Here is a 22,190-nt window from a genome sequence, read left to right on the forward strand (position 1 = left end):
ATTGTAATGTTATTCAATCAAATGTTAGTTATATTTTTAATACTTATTTTTAATTATTATTATTTATAATAAAAATAACATTTTAATTTTTTGTATTATATAAACTTTTTGTATTTTTTTAATTAAATATTTTTATTTATACTGTTTTGATTGTAAGTTAGCTCTAAATTTACCTTAATTTTATAATAAAGATATACATTATATATTTTGTTATCAAATTATTATTATCATAGTTATAAAAAGTTAATTAGTAGAAAGGCGTTTTTCTCAATAAAATAAAATAAAAAATTTACAAACTTTTAATTAAAGTTTATTAAATAATTTGTCTAAATTAGAGTTTTAATTTACAACAAAATATATGTTTTATGTTTTTATTATACAATATTATCACATGAATACTGTTTACAATGTTTTCAATGTCTTTAATTTTATTGTAGAAATTAATATTAACATTGATGTATTTTATAAAAGTTTTTGTTATAAAAAATATTTTATATAAATTAAAAACTAGTTAATAACACACAAAAAAAATGAAAAATTTCATTTTAATTTTAATATTTATTTGTTATTTTTCTTTTACTAACTGTTATAAATGGAATCTAATCAATGATGACAATAATTTAGACAAAAATGTCAATTATTATGTTAACATAACGGGTCTCAACTGTACCGATGATTTGCAGCCATCACTGGACTCATGTATGGACGACGCACGGGATAATTGGGAGTTTGAGGGGGAACTGGATTTTGAAGCAAACCTAGAATTAGGTGAACGCGCTTTTTGTTGCGCGCTCTGGGATTACATGTTTTGCGTGATTAAAAAAGCGCGTGATGTCTGCAATGTAGAGGATCTGGATGTAGTGATCCGGTCGACCATTGATACACAGAACACGTATGAAAACGAGTGGTGCGATGACTTCATCCGCGACGATATGCTATTCAAGTGTCGTGTGCTGTGGTATGAGCTGATGATCATATTAATCGGCGGACTGGCCGTCATTGTGGTGGTGGCTAACCTTGTCTATAATAACTGTCACCAAAATCGTGTTAAATCTAAACAACAAAAATTCAAAATTGTACAAGTTTATGTTTAATGTTTTTTTGTATTTACATTTTATGATTTATTAAATAATTAATTAATAAATTTAAAAAGAATATTCAAACATTTTTTTAATGATTTATACTTTTAATGTTTATATGTGTATGTGTTTGTGCATATTTTTAATAAATTTTATTAAATAATAAATTTTTCATAATATTGTAAAATATTTATAAAATAACAGTATGACAATGAAACTAAAAAAAAATATCTATAAAAATGTAAACTATAAGAAATTTCTGCAAATAAATGTTTCAAATATTATCACGAATTAGTGGTAACAAAAAAATTAATTATAAATTAAAAATTTTATATTAATAATTGTATTAAAAAATATTGAATAGATTTAATACTTTATAATTATAACCATTAAAGTCATAAAACAATTTATTGTTATATTTCTTTGTTGAATATGTTTGATTCAATTAAATCATTTTTTCTGATTGTAATTATTGTATTTGATCATAGTCATTTATTAAAAAGTGACAATGACCAGGGCAATTTGCCACCAGTAGACGTGTCCGATCGTAATTCAAAAGCCGGTCTAACCGGTGAATCAAGCGGACTGTCCGGTCCACGACTGGGTGAAGTACCCAAACTCAAAGTGTCTGATTGTGACCGAAACAGTGGTCGTAAAAATGGTGGTCACTTTCCCATCAGTTTGTTCGGCCAATTATTTGGACCATTATTACCCAAAACAGGTTTCGAGTCGTTTTGGGGTATTTCCAGTAAATGTATTCCCAAAAATGATCGGGATAGACTTATCGAAAATTGCAATCAACACTGTGAACACTTGGAGCCATTGCATAGAATCTCATTGGTTCACACTATGACCCTGGTCAATAAGGTAGCAGGTGATTGTCTACATTATAATGTAGCATGTTTAGTTGGATTTATTATTACTGAACTGTTTTGTCTGGACATAAGTTTGGACAGACATGAATTGGACAGACATATGGATGTTATCGATGGTTTGTTCAATAGTTATTGTGCACACATTGATAAAAGACTATCACGAAAATGTGAACATATTTTTAAAGGATAAATACAGTATAATATTCTTATTAATAGGATTTTTACATTATTTTCAAAAATTAATTAAAATTATTTCTATTGATTTCTATTAATGATTTTTTTTATAAATTTGTAATTAATTGTACTCTTAATACATATAGTAAATGATTTACTGTTTAAAAGCATAATATTTATTAACAAAACTGTAACTTAATTTAACTTATAATTTTAATAAAGTATTATAATATTAGTAATATTTTTTAAAAATTATAAAATGTTTTGTGATAAATACAATAAATAAATCTCAATTCAAATTAATAACAAATAATTATATTTAATAAATATGAGAATATTTAATTTTAGTTGTTATAAATATTTAAATGAATTGTAAATTATTGAGTCTTTACTTTTAAAAATAGATTTATAATATTTTTTAAAATATGCTTTATTTTTAAATTATTATTTATTGTATAATCAGTTATAATAAACTAATATCAATATAATATTTCGGTAATAATTATAAAAACTATTAAAAACTACAGAAAATATATCTATGTTCTAAAATATTTGAAATAATAAAATTATCATATTTTCAATGTGAGTTAGCTACCAGTCCTCCATCAATGTAAAGGTTAGCACCGGTTATGAAGTTAGCTTCACTTGAAGCCAAAAATATGACACCTTTTGCCACATCTAATGGATGACCCATACGTTTGAGTGGTGTATGAGATATCAATTGTTTATCCAAATTATTGGGTGTGTAGTCATCTGAATGAGTCAAACCTGGACTATATGTATATACAATACAATCTATTGATTATAAAATAAATAATAAAATGAGATAAAGACATACCTGATTGCATTGACCCGAACTCTAGGACCTAATTCCTGAGCCAACACTTTGGTCATCATATCGACACCGGCTTTCGATACCATATAAGCCAACTCAAGAGTGTGCTAAACATCAAAACAATTATTGCTTATTGTAATTAAAGTTATGTAACAATTAGTCCAACAAAAAAATCATTACCGGATTGTTTGATAAATCACTGGCCGTACTAATAACAGTGCCGTTAGTGTCCTCCAAATAAGGTGCCGCCAAATGTGTCAGCTCTAGAAACGATCGCAAATGTTTACGTATAGTGTCGTCAAATACTTGAGTAATGTTGTCGTTGTTTGCAAACAAAACTCCCTCATAGTTGGCATTATTGACCAAAATATCTAACTTTCCAAAAGCATCGATAGTTTTTGTCAAAATCTTAATCAAATCGTCGGTTTTGGTCAGATCGCCGACCAATTCAAGAGGCTATTCAATCAATAGGTAGTAAACATTAGATATAAATATCATTACAATGTCTGACAAACCTTAAGCTTTTTCGGCGATAATTCTTGTGCCTCAACAGCCGTTTGCGATACTTCTGTAGCATTCAAACCGTGAATGACTACCTGTGCGCCAAACAGTGCAAACAGTTTAGCAATGCCTTTACCGATACCGTTGCTCGAGCCGGTGGTCAGCACTACTTTACCGGTAAAATTGCGGGCATTTTGTATTTGATTGATATCATCGACGCTGAACTCATAGGCACCGGTATGTGTGATCGTAAATACACACAAACTTAGTACAAATATTTTATACATTATTTTATGTTTTTTTAAAAATTTTTATAATATTTTACTCAAAGTTATTATTTGTAAAAAAGAGACTTTAATAATAACTTTTTAAAAAATTTTAATAAGAATCACTATTTATAATAATTTTTTCTCAATTATATATTTTTTATTGTGTAATATTTATTAATCTTTTTCATTATAACTATTGCATTGTAAAAATCACAATATATTGTTATAAAAATTGACGTAATATTTTATTTCTAAAAATACCATGGGTGATTTACCTTTTTTAAAAAATATTTTAGACACTATTATTTTCTATAAAATAATAAGAATATTAATAAAATAAAACTACTTATTATAAAATTTCACATTTTATTTTTTAATAAAATAATCTTATATTGAAAAAAATATTAAATAAATAGATATTTTGTTTTTAAAAAATGAGTTCTAAGTAATGAATAATTTTTTGAATGTAATTGTAATTTATAATAACTTAATAAAAAAATTAATAAAAATTGATTGAATTTTTATAAAATCTTTGATTAAATTAGATCCAAATTTGAAATACTATATAAAAAATAATAATACTATAAATTTAGTCAAAACACTGATTTAAACCATATTTTTGATGCAAACAATTAACTTGTTGTTCAAGTTTTGTTATTTTGTCAGACATTTCACGCATTTGATTATTAAATGAATTAAAAACTATATAATTATAATAACCGATACAGAGTTCACTTGGAGTCAGAAAATAATCAGATTTTGTTGAAAACATTTGTTTCATTTGGTGCTGACATGTCGTTAGTATAATAAAATCGCTTAAACCATAAAACCGTCCAAAAAAATTTTGATATTCATTTCGATTAATTTTTGCACCAAATTCTAATGTTTTGCTTATAATTGTTTTGACTAAAAAAATAATGATATCTTATATTAATTTATAAAACTATTTACTAAATGCTAACTTACACGAAGCCATAGCACTCATTGCAAATGTACTGTTCGCTAAAAATAATAATTAAAAATTAATTATAAAATTTTATGAGAAAATTATTTATTAATTAATTTTAAAACAAATATTAAACATACGATGAGTTTTAATTGATTTTACTTTTAAAATATCGACCGATTCATTATTGTTAAAAAAATTTCTAAGTACTTAATAATAAATTATTTAATCTAATTGTTTATTAATATTATTAGATATTACTTTAAATATATTTATATAATTTTGATAAAATACTTACAGTATATATCGTTAGACATCGTTTGGTTCAAAAATAATGGATAAATTGTACTCTTATGTGATATAATTGTTTGCGGAGTCCGAGTAGTGGTCACTATTTGGCCAAACATGTTGTCATTAATTATTGTTGTCTTTATTTTGTCACTCATTTTGTCCGCCAATTTTTCCTGATCTTCGGGAGTACTTATGATAAACATATTATTAGTGATCACACAAAACATAAATTTAATAAATATAATAAAATTTTCAAATATATTTAAATTAATTATTATAAAAAATATTTATGTATTTAGATTAAAATAAAATAAAATACCGAGTATTGTAAAGTATTTTCTTAAATAAACCATTTTTATTATTTTCAATCGTATTTATCTTAATATCTGAATAAATAAAAATATAACATTTAATATATTTTATTAAATTTTCCACAAAATACACATTAATTTGCTAATAATTTCCTATATTATATATTTTAAGCGTTTTTTGTAATTTGTTCATTTTTTATATAATTATTAGTAAAAACGTATTTTAGTTATTATTAATATTTACCGATTTGATCACTATTTGTCATTATATATGTGTTTACGGAAATTGATATTATTATGAATAATATTTGAAAAATCGTGATTAATAATTCATTTATCATTTTTATAATTAAGTTATTGAAACAGTAATTAACTCAAATGTTTTAACTTCAAAATATTTTGGTCTATTTATAAATTTTGAATACATTACTTATATTCATATTCTGGTTATTGAATATTTTATTTTCTGTATTTAACTTTAGGTTCCGCTTTAGTTATTAATTTTAAATTATAATCTTTTTTATAATATATTAAATACTTAATAAAGAAATTTGGTATATATTTGTTATTACTTATAATTATTTAAATAATTTATACACTAATCTCTATAGACTATTTCTTTATATATACTGTATATTATAATATTTATATTAGAATTTATATTTAGATTAATTTAATAATTTTCAAGTTTAAAGAAATAATATTAAAATTATAAAAGGGGTTTTTTATAAGATTTAAATAATAATTAAAACTTCTATAAATTGATTTAAAATGTTATTTTGCATTATTTATAACTTAATAATAGTTTAATTTTATATTTAAAAAATTTTCATATATATTTATTGTTATTATAATCGTTTTTAAATACTTTAGTTAATATGAAATATTTTGTTTACTTAAAAATAGATAAAAATTAAATTATAAAATATGTTAAAATTAGCTTAAATATTTTTTTGGAAATCTATTATATAATTAAATATTATTTTGATTAGTTAGTACAACAAATAATAGATAATTTAAATTAGCAGTTGTAGAAAAATCTTTTAAACTATTAATATTATATTATTATTATTAATTTTTTAGAAATATAAATTTTTATATTTTAATAGAAAAAGGGGAAAATGATTATTATAAACTTGTTTTGCATGTACATCAATAATCGATTTTTTCATCAATGTCATTTATATATATATTGATAATATTAGTGATAACCTTGACTTTGAATTTTATACAGTGTTATAATTTAATAAATATACTGTGTGATTAAATACATTAATGTATTTTATACATTGTATTACCTAATAACACTTTATTATTAGTGATAATTTTTAAAATTAAAGTCATAACATTTAGAAAATACATAATATTTTAACAATACTTCTAATCGATTAAATATATAATAAAATATTTTATTAAAACAAATAATACTAAAATATGTATAATTTTGAAAGTTATATATATATATATATTCAATATATAGTCTTATTAATATTTTTTAATTTTAATTAAAACACTTTTGTTAATAGTATTAAATTGAAATATTAAATAAATATTAATATTTGAAAGTAATTTTAGCAATATATATGTGTAATGTTGTAAAAACCTGTCTGCACTTTGAATGTATATCACTAGTGATAGTTGAGCTGATCTATTGACCTGTCATTGCTTGAGGGCTTATATATCACTAGTCAAACATAATGTCATGAAAGGCAAACAACTATTAGTTTAGCAAAAAAATGTTAAATTTATTTCAAAATTTCCAAAAATATTTTATAATAACAAATATTTTTTTCAACATAAATGCATTGATTTTTTAATAGTTAGTTGATAAGCAAATAGACAAACATTAAATAATAGATTAATATGAAGTTTTAGGATTATTCTATCTATTTATTTTAATATAAACTTTTTATTTTTATTAAAATAAGTTAAAAAATAATAATTTCAAATATTTAATAAATAAACAAAAATGTAATAAATGTTTAATTAAATATTAAAGTATGTATTCATAATAAAATTTATTATATATTCACTGAGATATGATATAAAACTTTTTTATAATATAAAAAATTTATCGTCATTTAGAATACAATTTATATATTAACTAATCAATAATTATTTATAACATATAAATCAAATGAAGTATAATATATTTTATTGTACTTAAAGCTTAAATTTTAAAAAAATCTTTAGTTATTTAATATTTGACTCATTTATTAATTTTTTTAGTAGATTATTTTATCATAATATTAAGACCATCTTATTTGAATTTATATTTTTCTAAATTATTATATTCAAATAATAATGAAAAATAAAAATTGAAAATATTTTATAATATTATATAATCGGATGCTTAATCTGTCATAATAAATAAGATTTTGTATCGTTTAATATAGGATTGCATGGTTTCACCGGCTCATACCTACATATAAAATAAAAGTCACTGATATGACTGTCCTCCCATCCAATTAAATACTATCCATAGTTTTACTCTCCTTTTATTTTAAATGTCTTTTTAAGTTTTTTAGTCCAATAGCGTTGAGACAAATCGCTTTAAGCTATGAAATGCATAAAAAAATATTTTTTGAACAAAAAAAACCTAATGAAGACTAAACCACTTTCCTATTGATTTTCAAATAAAAAACTTAAAAATATACACACAGTGCACATCATACCGGCTCATCACTGGGGGATCAGTTAGTTTGGGGCACAGGTATATAAATAGTATCACTAAAAAATTCGAGGAGACAGTTGTTGTTTGTGTTTTTTGAAATTAGTGGTTAGCCTTAAACTTGACTTTCAATTTTGTTTAGTAAACTATATATATAAATATATTTCTTTGTGTTTTTTTTATCAGAATAATAAAATAGACTATTATAACAATGTTTAAGGTAAAGTTATAAGCATTTTATTTATTATTATTATTTAATAAAAAAAATATAATGTATACTCTAATTTTAATTTTATATAATATAATACTTATTGTTAATAATAATACTATATGTTAACTATTTAATAACTTTAATAATAATAAATATGATCTAATTTTGACTAATTAATTATTTAAAAAACTTTTTTTCGTTAGTTAATGAATATCTATTTATTATTTAAAATTAATACAAATTAATTGCTTTATTTTTGCTCTAAAATCTTTAGTTAATAATTGTTGCACTTTTGGTAAGTGTATGTTTGGCGACCACACCTCTCCAGCAGCCCATACCCCAACCGCAAGGTTACAATATTAAAACCATAAGTATATTTTATATTATTAAGTAAACGTGTGTTAATTAAGCACATAATCTTTATTATGTAACCTTCAATTAGCTAAGTATTACATAACACAGATAATTGCCTTTATTACTGGTGTTTTGTAGCTTTTAATACAAAAAAAATAATTTAAAATAATCTATTTTTTGTAAAAAAATAATATCATATATTTATTTATAATAATAAAAATTTAATTTTTATATTTTTTTCTGCAACAATACGGCTCTCAAATCAATGCCGACGGTTCGTATCAATTTTTTTTCGATAACAATCAACCAGAGGGTCGACAGTTCAGGGATGAGATCCGCAACAGTGATGGCTTAGTGTACGGCAAATACGGCTATCAGGACCCGTCAGGTAAACTCAGTTTAATTTTATAATAATAAAGAGTGACACTTAAGGTTAGATTTTTTGTCAAATTTGTTCAAAAGTCAGTTATTTTTTTGGGAAAAAAATTAATTTTAAACAAAAATCTTTCACAATGTTATACAGAATAAGCTTTCTTTTCTCTCTTTCTTCTCTCTCTCTCTCTCTCTCTTTCTTTCTCTCTCTCTCTCTCTCTCTCTCTCTCTCTCTCTCTCTCACTCACTCACTCACTCACTCACTCACTCACTCACTCACTCACTCACTCACTCACTCACTCACTCACTCACTCACTCACTCACTCACATATTCACTCATTTAATCAATCAGTGTCTACTCTAATGTCCCGTGACTTAGATCTTCGTGAAATGAATACATAATAAATATTTTTATACATATATTAATGAGATTAAAATAGTACTATTAGTTTTATTTTAGAAAAAAATCTATTTTAAAATAATTATTAGATATTATTTTTTCATACTTTTGTAATCATGATTTTTTAATTTTACTTTTTTTTGGCAATTTTATATTAAATAATGGTTTGGAAAATTTTTAATATATAATTGATTGAATTTTATATTTTTTTTATTTCAATAAATAATTATTTGTTTTTTATAAAAAATATTGTATTGCAAATATTGTAAGGTATTTAAAAAATCAATTAGCTATACTTTACCTAAAATTTTTGTAAATAAAAAAATAAAAGTAATTAATATGTATTTTAAAAGATTTAAAAATTATAATTAATTAGTAATTTATAATAACTACTATTTGTACTAATAGTAAATTACTATTTAAACTGTTCAAGGTGGTCTGCGTATTGTCAAATACACGGCCGGCAAAGATGGTCTAACCTCACAGGTAGACAATAATGTGCCGATAGTTGGACCTCAACCAGTGGTTTGGAATCCCAATGAACCCATATATGTAGAGCCGGCACCACTGACCTATACACCCATCAGAAACGAACCGTTTCTCACGGAAAGAGATCAACAAAGATATCTCAATATTGACGACGCCTTAGTCGAGGCCAGAGAGGAAGGTATGAATTGTTTTGTTTGTTTGCTATGTATTTACTTTCACTATATTAAGTGGAAAAAACCCTTTTAGCACATACTTGAGTGTCGGCGGCTTTTGTTTGATGATAATAACATTAAATATAATAATTGATGTTTTTTTGCAATTATAATATTAATTTTTATTTTTTTATTTCAAAAATATAAACACAGTAGTTATAATTATAATTAATAAACTTTACATAACATAAATATTTTTGGTTAATAAATAATTTTTTAAAAACAAGATTCTTATCTTTTTCTATAGAACTTTAAATATTAATTTATTTGTATTAAGTTTTAATAAATTGATTAAATATATTTAAGATTTAAATGAAAAAAATAAGTTTATTTACTAATATATAAATACAGTATAAACACATTATATAAATATGAAAACTCTAATAAATAACAGTCAATGAAGACGTGAAGCCAGTAGTAAATGATGCGAAAGTAGAGGTCGAGCCTAAGGATGACTCCGATAGCAAATTAGTGGATAACCAGAAACAAGTGGTCAATGAACCGACTGTTTTGTTCAGCTCTGCGGCACTCAAAGGTGTTCAGGACGACGCACAAGACGTGTTCCCGCAAGTGGTCAGTGGTCAGCGACGTCTGGTTGAACCACAATTGGTTGCACAACAGTACGCCATCAAAGGTCGACCATTGCTCAGATCTGTTGTCGGCTATGGACAACAAGTGGTGCCCAAACAACACTCTGTCTACCATACAGTACAACAACAGCAACAACAACAGGGATTACCCATTCATATTGAAGAACAGCGAGTGGTATGCGATTAACATAAGCCCTCTTATAATCTTATATCTGATATTATCTATTACTTTAAATGCCATTTACAGTCCCCTCTCGGTGTTAGAAAGCCAACCATCCAATACCAGATCAGACCAGTTCAACAGCAGGTAATCCAAAGACAACCAGTATTTCAACAACAACAACAAACACAACAGCGACTTCAACCAGCCCTTCCCCGCGAATGGATCCGCAAACCAGTACAACAACAACAACAAGTTCAGACTCCTCTAAGTGGCGTAAAGGGTATCAAAAACTACCAGTACTTTATTCAGCCCTTCTATCCGTCAAATATCGATTACAATCAACAGTCCGTCCTATCAGGTGTTGACCAACAGGTTGTCCAGAGACAACCAGTTGTGGATCAGCAACAGTTTGTACAACAGATTCCTCAAGTGTTTTCACTGACTGAACAACAACAACAACAGCCTTTCATTATCAATCAACGACATGATGCAGCCGTCGATAACAAACTGATAGACCATTCTGGACATGTGGGTCACGACCAACACATCCAACAACACCATCACCAGCAACAACAACAAACAGTACATGAATTACCCAAATCGGATGTCATCACACAGAAACACGTTCGCCAATCGGTTGTACCACAACTACACGACATTAAGGTTGTCATTCAACAACAACAACAACCTCAACAAGTGGGCACTACTGGTGGTCAGCAAATAGTCACCTATCAGATCCCTCAGCAGCAGCAACAACAACAACAACAATACTATATTAGCCAACAACAACCCACACAATATAGCCCACAGCAACAGTCGATCCCAGTCTCTAATATTCAACAGTACTATCAAGTGGTCAGTAATTTTTTATATGATTTATATGAATAAACATTTTTTTTAATTTAAATAAATTATTCACTGTATAGGTCTCGGGTTCCTCTGTTCCCCAATACTTATCAATTGTTGGTCAAAATCCTTCAATTAATGGCCAAAATCCGACAATTGTTAGCCAACCGTTTCAGTACTCAGTCGACGCTCCTGTTCAACAAAGCACACCACAACAAGTTGGCCAACAAGTACCGTCGGTGACATCACTCACTGCTGACCAGGAGGTGCACGTTCAGGGAGGTCTACAAGGAGTACAAAACATAAGAGTGCCGGAAGATTTGTCGGTTTTCATAAATCGCGGACAACCACAACAAGATATCCGTATTAACCCGCTATCAGTTGACCAGAAAGTACAACAACAACAGAGACCGAGTCTATTGATCAACAATTCGGGTGTTAAAAGTGTAATCAATGTTTGAAAATGAAAAATTAGTTGAAAATACTGTAGTATTGTCTTTCAATGGCCTAACGATTAAAGTAATTGTGTTTTTTATTAAATTAAATAAATAACTAAATTTAGTAATTAATCATGTGTTCAATCAAACAAACAAAAATTAATCAAATATTTTTTCATAACTATTGTGTTCACATAAACTAATAATTTTTCAAAAAATGTTCATTTTTTAGTTTATTACTCTAATACTAAAATTTTTGTATATTTTGATTCATATAAAAAACATTTGTTTGTATTGTAGTATTGTTTTAATTTTGTTATTTTCAATGCAAATATAATTAATTGAAAACAAAATGTACGATAAAATGCTCAAATAGTTTGTATAATTTACCATGTACAATTTTTGTATTATTATTTGTAATAATCTAATGTCCAATTATGTTTTGTTATGTTTATTATTATTTTTAAAAATAATAATAACTTTTTTCAAATAAAGTAGTTTTAGCATGATAATTATTGCAATATTTTATTTTAAAACTTTTATAATATTAATATGATATACTTAATTAATTTATTAAAAAAATCAAATATTAACTATTATTACTAATCTTTCCATAAATTGTAGTTAATCTCTGTTAAATGACTGCACTCTAAATATCGGTTATAATTAGATGGGATATACATAGGGTTGGCTTGAATTTCATCAAAATCGGTTACTTTGCACAATAGGTTAGCCAATGATGCCGTGTGTCTGATATTATCCAATTGATCTAAATATATAAATATAAATTAGGAAATAATTTCTATATTATTATTATAATTATTACAGTACTATACTGTATATTAACTAATGAATACCAATGGTAAATGATCCAGCTTGATCACCATGCTCAAAATAAAATCGATCACCAAATTTCAAATGATAAAACTGTATGCCAATCATACAGGCAAATGTCGGTCCAATGTTTGAGCCGTGCATATGTCGTTCCGCGAGACCACCGATTATGAGATCAATGTCTTTATAATCTCTATAAATGTGAGTTTGAAAATAATATTATTTAAATGAGTCAATCATTAGTAATTTATTTCAATATTAATCACTTGTAAACTTGTTTCAATTGTTTAATCAGATTGTCCGGTATATATTGTCTCAGATCATCCCAATGTGTTATCTTATGACCCGTACAATAGTCAACAAAATAAATATAAGCCGGTATGCCATGATCCCTGGCCCGGGATATATCAATGCTAAATAAGTCGACAATTCCGGGAGAGCACAGACGCATTTCGTTATGCTCTCTAACATCGGCAACAAAGTTCAAATCAGTTAACTCCTGTCTATCTTCACATATACCTTTCAATATGCCATTTGCCTGATCAATATATCAATAAAATGGTAATCAACTTTAGACATAACAAGTTAAATTTGTATCTACCTTTCCCTCCCATAGTTGAATTGCTTGATTAAACTCGTATCTCAATGTTATTGAACTGCTTTTTAACGGATTTTTATCAATTACGGGAAATACACTGTTAATGTTTGAATGGCTAAACCGTAGAGCACTGGCCTGAACTTCATTGATCGTATCGGGACTTACATCTGGATTATACTCACTATACTCTCCGCGAGGCTTAACGTTAAGATTAAAATAATTCATGAGATCTTTGTTAAGAATTGATGGCAAATATTCATCAAAATTAATGAAATTATATTCAGCTTCTAATAGACGTCTATTGTTAAAAATGACAAAAAAAAAATAATCAATTTATTATAAATTTGATGAAATAAATATTAAAATCAAATATTTCTTTTTATGTAAACTTTCAAAACCTGGCCTCTCTGTACAAAACATCATCAGTCCAATGAGGGTTGACTTTAGCCAAACCATTGCAATGTTGATTATGTCTGATAACAAATGTCAAAGTAATGGTCGCTATTAATGGTTGTTGATTACCACGCATACCGTCACCGTTTTTGAAACAGTTAAGCCACGGCCGGTCAGGTTTAACACTACACGTACGACCTGAATCGTAGTGGTCCTGATCGCCGGGCAATACAACCATTGGATGTATAGGCGATTTAGATGTCAACGATTTATTTGTTAATAATTTACCTAGAATCAATTACATAGATTGAGATGCATATATAAATAGATAACTGTATAATAAATATATAAACAAACCTTTTTCAAATGTCCTCAATTTAATTGCCTGTCTTTCCTCAAAACCGTAAACCATCGATAAATCTAAATAAGATGTTTGTGCATTCATTTGTTCACGGGCACCTGGATCAATTTTCAATTAAAATATAAATTACTAAAAATTTTAAAAAATAACAACTAATTAATAACAAAATTTTCTAATTATTTTACACAAACATACACTCTGTCGTGTGTTTAAATTGAAATAGTCAACTACAGGGTATATAAAATAATATTAAAAATTAATACCTAATCTACATGTGTTGCAAGCCGTAGATCGGGATAAATCCTTACAGGTCTGGTTGTATGCAATACTCCATCGATCGGGCGGTAAATATGATTTCAGACATTCGGGATGCTCTGAGTTTGGTGGACAACATTTAACTGTATTACCCAAATATTGCAAAGTTTTGACCATATCGTGTGCTATTAACTGTCCCCAAACCATTTGCATTGAGCTCCGGTATCGGTCATACACATCATATTCGTGTCCTATGGTTGTACTAATGAAACGAGCGATAGGTAGTGGACTGCCATCGCTGGTCAATCGTTGGCCGCTAACACCGTCACTATAGTCCGGTGGCAATAGTCGTCTCTGACAATGGAAAGCTGATCCCCAATTGGTTTGCTTCAAGTTATTACATTTACCATCGATTTGTCGATATTTATAATCAGGATTACATCGGACACTATCACTGATGTCTCGGTTCATATCACAGTACTGGCCATTATTTGTCACACGTTTTGGTGTATTTTTTAGTGAGAAATTTATTTCCGATTCAAATTTGTTTATACATTTGCTGAGAGAGAGAGAGAGAGAGAGAGAGAGAGAGAGAGAGAGAGAGATATTTTACTATTAAAAAACGTCTCAAAATTTCTTTTAATAAATCAAACTAACAGTTGTATAAGAGTATACAATAAGTGTAATAGTTTTTAAAGTATTATACTGTATATAGAAAAGAAAACTTACAGTTGTGTCAACTTTTTGGTAACAATTTCGTTGAATTTTGCTATAATGTTAGCCTTGTATATGAAAGCACTAAATAGTTTAGAGTTTGGACTACTTTTTAAAAAGTTTTCATCAAATTTTAATAAACTATTGATTTCTTCGTCGGCCACTTGAATGGCTTCATTAATATCTTTATCGGTTATATCAGATGTCCGTCCCATTTGTTTTGAACAGTTTACTGAAAACAGATTGTCCCGTAAATATTGTGAATAAATTTTCGATAATTTTCCAGAATATTCTCTACGATAATCATATGTTTCTATAGTATGTAAATGTTCATCAAAAACACTGTGATATAATTTATCATTATCATCACAATTGATAGATAAAAATGTTAATAATGTTAAATAAATACTAAATAACATTTTATTTATTTCTTTACTTTAAACAATATGATGCAAATAGTCTTTAAAAATTGTAATTAATTAATTAAATCAATAATTGAGAAAAATTATAAATAGTTATCTTATTTAATTAACTTAAGTTTAAATCTAATATATTAATTATAAATATTTGTTCTATTAGTTAGCCTTATTATATATCATAATGTATGTCTAAAATGATTATGAAATTTTTATAATAATATGCATGTAATATATTAATATAATGATTTTAACTTTTTTAAAATTTCAAACAACTCAGATTGAACTTGAAATAAAAAGTTTAATGATATTATAAATTAAAATTACTTTTATTTTTGCAAATTCGCATAAAATATATGATTTTTAAGAAATAAATAATATAAATGAAATGACAAAAATATAATTTTGTAAAAGTTAGAATAACAAGTTAAAAATTATATTAATTATTTAACTTAATTAGTTGATAAAATAAAATACCAATAACTGTTATAGCAGTTTATGTTTATTGGAAAAAAATAAAATCTTAAAATCTTGTTTTGTTAAGTTTATTTTTTGAAATAATAGTAATTTTTCGATTATAGTATTTTTTAGCATGATAAATAATACATTTATTTATTTATATTTAGTGATGTTCAATTGGATGCTTAAATTTGATTGATTAAAAATTCATATATTAACTACATATGTATTATATATGTTGATCTTTCCATAACCTATAGTTAATTTCTGATAAATGACTGCAATGTATATATCGGTTATAATTAGATGGGATATACATAGGGTTGACTTGAATTTCGTCAAAATCAGTTACTTTGCACAATAGGTTAGCCAATGATGCCGTGTGTTTGATATTATCCAATTGATCTAAATATATAAATATAAATTAGGAAATAATTTCTATATTATTATTATTATTACAGTACTATACTGTATATTAACTAATCAATACCAATGGTAAATGATCCAGCTTGATCACCATGCTCAAAATAGAATCGATCACCAAATTTCAAGTGATAAAATTGTATGCCTATCATACAGGCAAATGTCGGTCCAATGTTTGAGCCATTCATAAGCCGTTCCGCAAGACCACCAATTATGAGATCAATATCCTTATAATCTCTAAAATATTGTTTTTTAATATATAATTTCAATATATTATTTATTAGTAAATTATTTTTCACTGTTTAATTTACTTGTAAACTTGTTTTAATTTTTCAATTACATTGTCCGGTATATATTGTCTCAAGTCATCCCAACACGTTATCTTATGACCCGTACAATAGTCAACAAAGTATATATATGCCGGTATCCCGTGATCCCGGGCCCGCAATATGTCAATACTAAATAAGTCAACAATTTTGGGCGCGCACTGAGAGATTAGGTTAAATTCTCTGACGTCGGCAACAAAATTCAAATCAGTCAACTCCTGTCTGTCTTCACATAAACCTTTTAATATACCATTTGTCTGATTAATATATTAGACAAAAATGATTGATTATATTCATAATTGAGTTTTAAAAAAACATAAAAATCAGATAATTGTTTAAAATCTACCTTTCCCTCCCATAGTTGAATTGCTTGTCTGAACTCATATCGCAATGTTATTGAACTGCTTTTTAGAGGATTTTTATCAATTATGGGAAATACACTGTTAATGTTTGAATGGCTAAACCGTAGAGCACCGGCTTGTACTTCATTGATCACATCGGGACTAACAACGGGATTGTATTCACTATACTCTCCGTGCGGTTTAACATTGAGATTGAAATAATTCATGAGATCTTTGTTAAGAATTGATGGCAAATATTCATAAAAAATAATAAAATTATATTCAGCTTCTAATAGACGTCTATTTTTAGAGAAAATGAATGACACATTTATATAAATTATATAAAATAAATAAATATATTTTTTTTTGTATAAAGTCATACCTGGCCTCTCTGTACAAAACATCGTCAGTCCAGTGGGGGTTGACTTTAGCCAAACCATCGCAATGTTGATTATGTCTGATAACAAATGTCGAAATAATGGTCGCTATTAGTGGCTGTTGATTGCTACGCATACCGTCACCGCTTTTGAAACACTTAAGCAATGGCCGGTCAGCTTTAAAATTACATGTCGTACGTATGTCGTAGATGTCCTGGTCGTCGGGCAATTCAACCATCGGAGGTATAGGCGTTTCAGATGTCAACGATTTATTTGTTATTAATTTACCTAAAAGTCAAAAACATAAATTGAGATAATACTGTATGTCTGTAATATTATATATACATTCTATAGGATAAACTTTATATGTTATATCATATAATTCAAATTTTTGATCCATTTTTTATACTAAAAATTGTATTTAATATAATTGTACATTTAATTGGTTTAATTTGTAAAAACTATTAATACACTAATTATGGTTAATAAACTTCTATTGATACTCATTTGTTTGATAATTTACAGTACTTGGTATATAATCAATGGTTACAACGATAGAGTTAAATAAATTTAAATTATTATATTAATTGTGAAGTTAGTTTGCGGTCAATTGTAAATATAAAAATAAATTTATGACCAAATGATTTGGACAAAAATAAGTTAAAATTAGACCCAATAACATATAGACAGTTATATTTAAATTAAATACATAAACAAACCTTTTTCAAATGTCCTCAATTTGATTGCCTGTCTTTCCTCAAAACCGTATATCATTGATAAATCTAAATAAGCTGTTTGTGCATTCATTTGTTCACGAGTACCTGGATCAAAATATCAATATATGTTACAAAAATAAAGATATATTAATAATGTGTCTTAAAATTAGTTATTATTTTTAATGTATATCTTTATAATTAATTTATAAAAAATTATAAATTTTTTGTTTCTGTTAAACAATTTGATAGATTAGACAAAATCTATTACTTGTTTAAAGTCATACCTAACCGACATGTGTTGCAAGCCGTCGATCGAGGAAATGACATACAGCTCTGGTTGTATGCAATAGTCAATTGTTCGGGCGGTAGATATGATTGCATACATTCGGGATGTAATGGTTTTGGTGGACAACAGCCTACTGTATTACCCATATATTGCAATGTTTTGACCATATCGTGAACAACTAACTGTCCCCAAAGCATTTGCATGGAATTACGGTGTCGATCGTAAACATCAAATTCGTTAGTGATTGTAGTGCTAATAAAACGAGCGATTGGTAGTGGACTGCCATCGCTGGCCAACCGTTGGCCACTAACACCGTCACTATAATCAGGTGGCAATAGTCGTCTCTGGCAATGGAAAGCCGATCCCCAATTGGTTTGCTTCAAGTTATTGCATTTACCATCGATTTGTCGATATTTATAATTAGGATTACATCGGACACCACCACTACTACTATCACTGACGTCTCGGTTCATATCACAGTACTGGCCATTATTTGTCACATGTTTTGGTGTATTTTTTATGAGAAAATTTAATTCCGATTCATATTTGTTTATACATTTGCTGTCAGATATTATTAAATATAATTATTTTGTTTAATAAAAATTGTTTTAAAGTATTATACTTTATATAGAAAAGAAAACTTACAGTTGTGTCAACTTTTTGGTAACAATTTCATTGAATTTTGTTATAATATTAGCCTTGTATATGAAAGCACTGAATTTTTTAGAGTCTGGACTACTTTTTAAAAAGTTTTCATCAATTTTTAATAAACTATTGATATCTTCGTCGGCCACTTGAATGGCTTCAATAATATCATCGTCGGTAATATCGGATGTCCGTCCCGTTTGTTTTGAACAGTTAACCAAAAACGGGTTGTTTTGTAAATATTGTGAATAAATTTGCGATAATTTTCCAGAATATTCTCTTTGATAATCATATGTTTCAAATGAATGTGAGTGTAAATGTTTATCAAAAACACTGTAATATAATTTATTATTATCATCACAATTGATAGATTTGTTGATTAAAAATGTTAATAATGTTAAATAAATGACTGATATCATAGTTTTTTTAACAAAAACTTTTAGTTATGCCTATTATAGTAATTAAGGTATAAATTGTGATTTATTAATGATTTATATCATATAAAATAAAAAACTATTACTATTATTAATTAAACATAGTTTAATCAAACAGTCTTATACTTGTAATTCTATCTATTAATATATACAGAAGAGTATAGTTCAAAAAGCATCAAGTACAATTGTACAAAAATAATCCAGATAATTTATATTTTATAGTATTAATATATGGATGATTTTTTAATCATTTATATTTTTCTATAAAACATAATGATTTAAAACATCGTAAATCTGGTCATAAATAATGATGCACTTGAAATAAATTGTGTAATAGTGTTAGATTAAAAAATATACTTTTTTCAAAATTAAAAAAATATAAATGATTTTTAAGTTTTTAAATTATACTAATACAGTTAGCATTTTATATACTAGATTATATATGGTAATATCTAAAAATATATTTTTATATATCTATTTTAAAGATAAAAAGTTATAATAATTAATTAATTAACTAAAATAATACTAAATTAATAATAAATTAAAAATTTATTTTTATTACAAAAATAACAAACTTAAATTAATTTCAAGGTTAAAATTGTGTTTAATTAAATTTTATTATCAAATTAATTTTTTAAAGTTCAAAGATCGCATTATCTGTTTTATATTGATTATAGCATAGCATGTGTTAAATTTTTTGGTAGTTTATAAAATACTACAATTTAATATAATTTGATTAGAAAATATTAGAAAAGAAAAATAAATTTTTAAAAAAATATGAAACTTTTTATGTGTTTATGTTTTATTACAATTGGTATACTTTAAATATTTATTTTTTGATAAAATTTATTAATTCATATTAATCTACTGTAATTTGATTAGCACTGGTAGCCGGCAATGATGACAACTCAGAAACAATACACGAATCTCATTACGAATCGCATTTAATGCCAGAAAACGCTGATATTATTAGCGACCAAAAGGTTATCATTGAAAAACATACCGACACTAACAATGATGTCGATAGCGATGGCATTGAAAATATGGGTAAAAAATAAATTATAAAAATAATAATTAATAATAATTTTTAAAAATTAACTATATTTAAAAATTATTTGCATTTAGTAAAATGTCCCCGGGGTAGATGTCCGTCGGGTAATCGCCCGGGCTCGTGGTCATCGGGTCAACAACAAAGTATTCAATTTGGTCCAGGTGCATCTATTTCTGTTAACCAAATGCAACAAAGTGGATAATCAGCTAAATTATTATTATAAAATAATTTTTAAATTATATATTTTTATACTTTGTTTAAATCCATTTACTGTATATTATAAATTATTTTACTAATTTTTAAATAAACAATTTGTATGTAAACTTTATATTTAAAAAAATAATGTGCAATTGAGTAATTTTATTGTATAACCTAAATTTTATTGACAAATAATATATATATATATAGACTAAATTTTTGTTATATACGGTAAATATAATACTAAATCTAAATTTTGTAATTTGTGTAAAAATAAAAATTTTATTCAAAATGAATAAAAATATTTTATTGATAATAACACTGTCATTGGTTTTTATTATTCGTATGTAATTATAAGTTATAGTTCTAATAAAATGTTTGATTATAAATATATATAAATATTTTTTTAATTAAAAATTTTTTTAGATTGTGATGATGTTGATCATCTAAATGAAATTACCGAAAATTTACCCGATTATATAAAACGGGAATTAGATAAACATCCCGATCTTACGCCAGCACAACATCAAGTGTTGATTAAGTTCATCAATCTATTTAAAGAGTATGGCCTGGATGATTTATTATATAAACATAATATATTACATAAGCAAATATGAGTTTTTTGTAAAACATATGTATACTGTATAATAACTTTTGTTATTTAAAAAAAAATTAAATTATTTATTAAACTTATTATTTTATTATAACTTTAAAGTTTCATTTATCCTATTATAAAAATTTTAGTTAATAATTTTAATAATAACTATACTATATTGTACTAAAATAAATATATCGGTTTAATTTTTCAATAAAGTACAGTACTATATTGTATTGTATTGTATTGTATAGTACATTTGTTACATTATTATAAAATTGATATAATTGTATATGACATTTTTTAAATATGATTTTGATTACAAATATTATACAAACATATGATTTATTTGTTTAATAATGAAAATTAAATCTATTAAACAATTTACATCTACAATACAAAGAAAATTATATTATATAAGTTATTTTTATAATAAATAAAATTTATGTACATATTTACATAAATTTATATATTTAATATTATTTATTTCACAAAAATCACTTACAACTGTGCAAATAAAAGTTAATCATAATAATTGATTTATTTAATTTTAAAAAGTACTTTAACAGTTATTTATTAGGTGATAATTTATTGGTATTTAAAAGAAAAAAATTATTACTTGATCTAGGTTATAATATTGCTAAAAAATGATTAAACCAATAATTCAATTATATTTTTTATTAATTATAATATGTTTGTTTGTGACCATACAATATACTATAGCCCCGAGTTTACTATACGA

The 22,190-nt window shown here is 25.6% G+C and overlaps 5 protein-coding genes across 5 annotated transcripts; 1 reads left to right on the forward strand and 4 right to left on the reverse strand.

Moving 5' to 3' along the window:
- Positions 1–2,705: 2,705 nt before the first annotated feature.
- Positions 2,706–3,817, reverse strand: LOC128951286 (3-oxoacyl-[acyl-carrier-protein] reductase FabG-like). The gene is made up of 4 exons (XM_054296536.1): positions 3,479–3,817; positions 3,144–3,419; positions 2,967–3,070; positions 2,706–2,901 (listed from the first exon to the last, which is right to left on the reverse strand). Exons 1-4 carry the CDS (start codon positions 3,749–3,751, stop codon positions 2,706–2,708), a joined length of 849 nt encoding a protein of 282 aa, XP_054152511.1. The 5' UTR covers positions 3,752–3,817.
- Positions 3,818–4,299: 482 nt separating this feature from the next.
- Positions 4,300–5,556, reverse strand: LOC128952412 (uncharacterized). The gene is made up of 5 exons (XM_054297809.1): positions 5,526–5,556; positions 5,290–5,356; positions 4,978–5,159; positions 4,700–4,735; positions 4,300–4,639 (listed from the first exon to the last, which is right to left on the reverse strand). The coding sequence occupies exons 1-5, from the start codon at positions 5,545–5,547 to the stop codon at positions 4,323–4,325; spliced, it is 624 nt and encodes a 207-aa protein (XP_054153784.1). The 5' UTR covers positions 5,548–5,556; the 3' UTR covers positions 4,300–4,322.
- A 2,607-nt stretch (positions 5,557–8,163) lies between these two features.
- Positions 8,164–12,050, forward strand: LOC128951287 (putative mediator of RNA polymerase II transcription subunit 26). Its single transcript, XM_054296537.1, has 7 exons — positions 8,164–8,172; positions 8,438–8,513; positions 8,828–8,905; positions 9,723–9,956; positions 10,385–10,755; positions 10,828–11,598; positions 11,670–12,050. Exons 1-7 carry the CDS (start codon positions 8,164–8,166, stop codon positions 12,048–12,050), a joined length of 1,920 nt encoding a protein of 639 aa, XP_054152512.1.
- Positions 12,051–12,771: 721 nt separating this feature from the next.
- LOC128953046 (peroxidase-like) lies at positions 12,772–15,456 on the reverse strand. The gene is made up of 8 exons (XM_054298544.1): positions 15,197–15,456; positions 14,476–15,026; positions 14,209–14,310; positions 13,857–14,139; positions 13,462–13,756; positions 13,127–13,398; positions 12,853–13,053; positions 12,772–12,795 (listed from the first exon to the last, which is right to left on the reverse strand). Exons 1-7 carry the CDS (start codon positions 15,394–15,396, stop codon positions 12,873–12,875), a joined length of 1,884 nt encoding a protein of 627 aa, XP_054154519.1. The 5' UTR covers positions 15,397–15,456; the 3' UTR covers positions 12,772–12,795; positions 12,853–12,872.
- Positions 15,457–16,285: 829 nt separating this feature from the next.
- LOC128951289 (peroxidase-like) lies at positions 16,286–20,536 on the reverse strand. The gene is made up of 9 exons (XM_054296538.1): positions 20,526–20,536; positions 19,171–19,503; positions 18,524–19,086; positions 18,243–18,344; positions 17,529–17,811; positions 17,152–17,446; positions 16,791–17,062; positions 16,547–16,716; positions 16,286–16,461 (listed from the first exon to the last, which is right to left on the reverse strand). Exons 1-9 carry the CDS (start codon positions 20,534–20,536, stop codon positions 16,286–16,288), a joined length of 2,205 nt encoding a protein of 734 aa, XP_054152513.1.
- Between the last annotated feature and the right edge of the window lie 1,654 nt (positions 20,537–22,190).

Source organism: Oppia nitens, unplaced genomic scaffold (genome assembly GCF_028296485.1).
Source record: "Oppia nitens isolate AA-2021 unplaced genomic scaffold, nextdenovo-longstitch-racon4-pilon3 scaffold1_pilon_pilon_pilon, whole genome shotgun sequence".
Lineage (NCBI taxonomy): Eukaryota > Metazoa > Arthropoda > Arachnida > Sarcoptiformes > Oppiidae > Oppia > Oppia nitens.